This window comes from Poecilia reticulata, linkage group LG20 (assembly GCF_000633615.1).
Source record: "Poecilia reticulata strain Guanapo linkage group LG20, Guppy_female_1.0+MT, whole genome shotgun sequence".
Taxonomy (NCBI): domain Eukaryota; kingdom Metazoa; phylum Chordata; class Actinopteri; order Cyprinodontiformes; family Poeciliidae; genus Poecilia; species Poecilia reticulata.
In genome coordinates this window covers 875,758-882,480 of record NC_024350.1, presented here as the reverse complement: position 1 = coordinate 882,480, position 6,723 = coordinate 875,758, and the positions used below count along the sequence as shown (strand labels likewise).

Sequence of the window (6,723 nt, the reverse complement as noted above, 5' to 3'; positions counted from 1 at the left end):
TGTATCCCTCTGAAAAATGAAGGAATTTATAAAAAAATAAAGAAATAAAGAAATCCCTCCATGAGTGATACCACGATAGAGAGCGTTCATTTTATAGCGTTAACACGCTGCTGTAAGTGGTCCGGTATGAAACGGGGGTGATAGAACAACACAGCACTTTTAAAATTCAATAATCAGAATGCAGAAATTGTTTCCGTTGTTTTAAAAGGTTTATGTCAGTCTGCCTTTTCCCCATCGATATGTTTCCCAACTGCCCTGCACCTTAGTTAAAAAAAAAAAAAAAACGTTGCGCACATTCTGAAACATGAGAAGCGGGCACAACGGAGCGACGAACTAGATGTTAATTATGGCATAAAAACAGAGAATCCGACGCTGAACAGTGAAAAATCAACACATGATGTGGAACACATGATGATTAGGAGGCGCAGCAGGTGATGAGTGAAGATTACTGATGGTCAATGAACTATAAAATAAATCTAGCAACAGGAAAGAAACTAAAGTGGACATAGCAATAAACCAAGAGAGGATAATACTAATCAAAGGAAACTAAATGGAAATGAACGATGAACAAAATGCAAGAATAAAGGTTTATTGCAGGTGAGGCACTGACTTATGACATAAGACACGTTATTGGACGTACAGAAATTTTGCGCATGCGTACAACACTGGGGGGCAAAAAGACTAATCTTTTACATTCATCCATAGCCGTGTTAACTCAGTGAAACTTATAAATGTAGGTATTAATTTCATGCTATGATCCACAGCAAAGTGATCTGTATTCGCCAAGCTATGCAGATTTGTTGCCATAGCAACTGAGAACAATGCCACTTCATGTTTTAGGATTTAACACCAAAAAACGTTCAAGAATTTTGCACACAGAACGGAACATTAAGTTTGTTGTTGTAGTACGTTTTAGGCTTAATGTTTTATTAATAAATAATTTCTGTGGTAGATTAGCTACCGCTTCTACTTTACTGAATTATTTAAACATTGTAGCCCACAAAACGCACATTTCATAAAAAAAAACATCTTATTGCTGTCTTACCTTATCCATGAAATTCATGCACCGCTAATTCTGCACAAATTATCCGTTCATCCAAAGCCAAGTCTATCCTCGGCATGTCTTTTCTACTCCGTTTGAGAATCATCAAACTGTCTCAAAGCAAAACTTTCAGCTCCGGTGTTGGTCTTCCTTTAGTTATCATCTCCTGCTTCAATTGAAAATCCAATTTAGAAAACTGTAAATGTAGTCTTTCATGTTGACGTCGGAAGAAAGAAGAAAACAAATATATGGCTGTACTTTACTTATTTACTGTGTGGCTAGCTCCATGGCTAGCTCACCATGTCTTACTCTGCAGTTGTGCAGTCACAATATGCAGAGTATTACATATACTCTGCATATTGACTATATGCCTCAAATGTGAGATCTCTTGTCTCACCGCCCCCAGCGGTGAGGCAAGAGAACTGCCTGCCTCACCTCGAGTCTGTTCTCTGTTGTTTCTTATCGCTCCTCTGCACACAAAACACGATACACACACAGTTAGTGATAAAAAACACTGTACATTATATACATAAGCTAAATTACGGAGAATCAGTCCATATATTNACAAAACACGATACACACACAGTTAGTGATAAAAAACACTGTACATTATATACATAAGCTAAATTACGGAGAATCAGTCCATATATTAAATGTTTCTTAGCCATTTTATTGCCGGCGTACAGACAGGACGAACATGCTGTCATATAATGGCAGCCAGTGCAGTGAGGTTGATCAATCCCAGGTGAGGCTCAGCTCACCGGTTTCGCTTCTAAGAATTTGAATGGGAAAATGCGAAAATCCAGCGATTTTGAAGAAAAACTAATCAGAATTGGTTAAGCTAAGTAAAAAAAAATGGATACTTCATAGTACATGAAAATATAATATAAAATCATTTATATTGCTATTATTTTTCCATGCAGAGCCTCACCTATCTCCCCTGACTGCACCGGGTGTTCTCTCTGATGTTGTTCCTGGGATCTGTTTTAGATACTGCTATAGTTTGGGGGTGACTGCCCCGAGGGCCCTGATGACCACAGGCACCCTGCTGTTATGTGCTGGACTGTCTCAGGGGCCTCCTTGCACAACCTMCACCTTGGGTCTTGTCTGGTGTGGTAGATCTGAGCCTCTRTTGCKCTGGTGTTTAGGGCCTGTTCCTGGGCGGCCAGGATGAGAGCCTCTGTGCTGTCCTTGAGTCCAGCTTTCTCCAGCCATTGGTAGGTTTTCCTGACATCAGCCACTTCAGTTATTTGTCGGTGGTACATCCCATGTAGGGGCTTGTCCTCCCATGATGGTACCTCCAGCACCTCGTCCTCTGTTCTCCATTGTTTGAGACATTCGCTGAGCACATCGTCTGTTGAGGCTTTGTCCTTGATGTATTTATGGATCTTGGATGTGTCATCCTGGACAGTGGCTCTCACCCTCCATGCATGGTTAGTAGCTTCCGAATCTTAACATCCGTGGTGTTTATCTCCTCCGTTGGCCAGCTAATTATTCTTGTGGGGTATCTGGTCACTGGTAAGGCATAGCAGTTTATCACGCGGATCCTGTTCTTGCCATTGAGCTGGCTTCTCAGTGAAAGAATTACATATAATTACATATAAATCACAGTCTTTGCCACCTTGTTTCGCATAATCTAAATCAATGTTAGGGAATAATTAAAACTTTTTAAAATTTAAAAAAACTCGGTTAGCCTTCATAGCGGGGGCTAACAAGCCCAAAACTGCTTATATCGGACTTGGCGAAAGAAACTGAAAATAGTTTGGTTGGTTGTTTTCTAGGAAAGGTCCTTGTTGATGTGAGTAACAATCGGAGACTGAACCAGTATCCAGAATCGAATGCTGAATATCTGGCTGCACTGCTGCCAGACTCTGTCGTGGTTAAAGGGTTCAACATCATCTCTGCCTGGGCCATGCAGCAGAGCTACCCAAAAGATGCCAGCACCCAGGTACAACTGAATGTCATCCATCCATTGATTAACTGGTGTCTCTGTACTTCCAAAGATAAACAGGCTAAAGTAAATAAACGAGTCCAGTCTGAGGAAAAAAGCCTACATTTTCCACCCTTGCTTGTCTGCTCTCACAAAAAGCCATGCTGATTTTATTGCCTCAGAAACAGAGTTGGTTTCTCAAGGTCTCTTAACACTCTGTTGGGTTTTTCTCTTATCTGTGCATGAAGTATGAATTCTGTTGTCATCCTCCATTTTCATAAGACTGAGAAATTTGTCTCCCTGCATACAAAAGAAATGGAACATAACATGTAGAGATCCTGTTAATGTTTGATGGCGATCCAAAAAAGCTCCTAAACTCATGGAATACTAGTGTTGTGTCTAGGTAAACACACAATACTGTCAAAGACTCTTTGGGACACAGATCGTTATCATCTTACCTCTTACTTACTTCTTCCTTCACTTTTAACCTGCGTTTCTTGCTCTGACCCTGGCTCTGATAGGTCTTCATCTGCAGTGACTCGATAGAGGCTCGCCAGCTGATCATGGAATTGGCACGCCAGCTCAACTTCCAGCCTGTGGATATGGGCCCCCTGTCTTTGTCCCGTTACATCGAGAACATCCCTGTCCAGTTATTCCCTGGTTGGAAGGGCCCTGTCCTTGCTGCTGTTGCCCTCTCCATCTTCTTTTTTGGTTATTCTTTTGTACGTGATATAATTCACCCATATGTGAAGCACAAGCAGAGTGACTTCTATAAGATTCCCATAGAGATAGTGAATCACACCTTGCCCACTGTTGCCATCACTCTCTTGGCCCTGGTGTACCTGGCTGGCCAGCTGGCTGCAGCTCACCAGCTTTACTATGGAACCAAGTACAAGCAGTTCCCTCATTGGTTGGAAAGCTGGCTACAGAGCAGGAAACAACTGGGTCTGATCAGCTTTTTCCTGGCTGCTGTCCACATTCTCTACAGCCTCTCTTTGCCCCTGAGAAAGTCTGAGAGGTACCTGCTACTCAACACCGCCTACCAGCAGGTTAGTAATGAAAAGATGGCTATGTAAGGTGAACTTTCTTTTGGAGAACATGACATTTTTGTCTAAATCTTTTATGGTGATACGCACATCAAAAAAGCATCTGACACTTCAAGTTCAATGCGTGTGCTCTTTGAATGCAGGCGCTTGATATTTTGCTCTACATCTAGCGTTTCGGTCGTCAGGTTTACATTCAAAGTCTATGTGGAGGTGCGTCCAGGGCACGTCTGACACATCAAAATAGCTCTGGTTGCTGTTTTTCATTGCTGGCCTATTTGTCGGACGCACTCGACACGTCAAACAGTTCAAAATGCGCCGTGCTAGACATGTGAAACGTGTTGCACGCCTCCACATAGATTTTGAATGTAAATCAGAGGCGCCTGATGCTCAAAACGTGCTTAGTGTGAACTCGCCATTAGATGTTACTTGGCAGAAGTAGAAATCAAAGTACAGTGGAAATAGGGTTGCCATCCGCCCCGTAAAATATGGAAATGTCCCGTATTTGGCTGTTAAATGTTGCGTCGTGTTTTGAACCGAAACCAGACGTGATTTGTTCCGTATTTCTATAAATGTCCGATAGACACACCTATCACACACCTATCAACACTAAGTGCAACAACGACCAAAATAAAACACAGGAAATATTCTTGTAAAAAATTAAATTCTCGTTGCGGGAACTAAAGGACCCCTGAACGCTACGGACCGACGCTGTTGTCACGGTTGCCTAGAGACGGACACTACACAGCCGCGGTGAGGTGCTATCAACCTGCATCTTTTTAAAACATCCTGACCCGATTCCTCACCATCCTTAGAAGCAAAACTTCTCGTAAAGATACAGATGTGAGAAGGAAGACGCGAATCCCAGGCTGAATAATGTTAGTGAGGATGAACACAGGCAATAAAAAAAAGTGTCCATCGTGGCTCAGTGTGATACCAAACAGAATAGATCAGGAGAGGAACACAGCAGATCCTGATATGGTAACATTTTGCTATGATTAAGTTTCTTATTGTGCTTTTAGTTGACAATATTGGTTTGATTATTTGCTTATTTAATGTATAATAATATCAGCCAAAATAATACAAATGATCATTTAAAGAGCAAATCATACATTAGATTAACAGTAAATACATAAATACTTTCTACTTTACAGGGTTTGTTAGGGCATTCTGTATGTTTTATTTTGAAATGTTTATATATTTTATGAATTCATTGTTCAGTGGTCATTAATGCACTAGACCCAGACCAGCAGCCCAGGGTCGGTTCTAGACGGGGACCAACAGGGAACCAAAGAAGTTATACTATAAATGTCTTATGTTGATACACAGTGGTGGATTTTTTTTAACCTTCACAATTTTACTTTAACAGTGAATTAAAAATTATAGTGCTGCACTTTTAGCTGCTGTATGGAGATATGATCACACTTTTCATCTTCCAGGCATCTGCAAACTGAATCTCTGGAGATGCAAGTGGTTCTTTGGCTCACTTATTATGTTTTTTTGTTGTTGTTGTTTTTGTTTCGTTCTTTTTCAAGTGTTTCCATGGAAAAACACTGACCATCCTGGTCCCTGTGGTTAATCTGGTCTAGAACCAGCCTCCAAACCTAACTCTTTATTTATATAAATATTTTGGTAATACTCTGTAAAATATCAAAATGTTCACATAACTTTTATACTTTTAGTTGTCTGAGGATATGAATATTAAATTAGGTGTTATGATCAGTTACTCAGTGGTTTACCAAATACTTTTTACACTTGCCTTATTAAACGTATTTAAAATATACTTCTCTGATTGGAATACAGTTTTGGGGTACTCTAACCGACCTCTATGCATGAACGATTGGTCTATGGATCCACTTTTTAAAGACAAAAAACACTGCCAGAAAATATTGTCTATCACTGCAGCAGACATCCCACTCCATGAGAGTCGGGTGATGATCTGTGGTGGGCGTCCCTTATTTGGATTTCTGAAAGGTGGCAACCCTAAGTGGATCCCACCTGCTTATGGTTCAGGATTCTTGTATTCACCTATTCATGGATTTTTCTTTAGTACCGCTAACTCCAAATTTTTGGTGGAAAATCTCTTATTCACAGATTTTGTTCATAGAACATATCTAAGATATTGTAAAGAAAATGCAGCTTGGGAAGATGAAATACCAAGCACACAAGCACATTGCCAGTTGACACGGTATCGACTGGCATTTGCAAATTAGGCAATCCAGGTGCTCCATTTATTTTCCTTGGCACTGATTGGCTGAATACCAAATAGCAGAGATAAGACGATTATAGATATTAGCTTCTGTGTTAATGCTAACACAGTTTTCACTATGTATTAATGCATATTCATATATATTTACAGTAAAAAAAATTAAAACAGGCAGTTCTAAGTATTTGCAGGGTATTTGCAGACTTTAGGTATTCATAACCCTACCAGCAACCCAATGTACATGCATGTGGTATCTAAAAAGTGTATATCATTGTCAGTACCTTACAGTCAAGAGAGACTTCTGGTGAATCACACCTTGCATACTGCTGCTGTCACTCTCTTGGCCCTTGAGTACCAGACTGACAACACGTGTTTATTCTGCTTTAATTAAGAATACTATGATCATGGCAAATGCCTATATTGGGCCTTCTGCAGCAGTCAGATATCGATCTTACTTTTTTGCGCTATGCCTCAAATCCCCTATCAAACGTGATTGTATCTT

At 40.4% G+C, this 6,723-nt stretch overlaps 1 protein-coding gene across 2 annotated transcripts in view; it reads left to right on the top strand.

The window, feature by feature from the left end:
- The window catches only part of steap2 (STEAP family member 2, metalloreductase), a 57,043-nt gene that overhangs the window by 16,676 nt on the left and 33,644 nt on the right, over nt 1-6,723 (top strand). For both annotated transcript variants that reach the window (XM_008438238.2, XM_008438239.2), the window contains exons 3-4: nt 2,824-2,990; nt 3,494-4,021. In XM_008438238.2, coding sequence (XP_008436460.1) covers nt 2,824-2,990; nt 3,494-4,021 — 695 coding nt within the window. The remainder of the gene's footprint in view (nt 1-2,823; nt 2,991-3,493; nt 4,022-6,723) is intronic.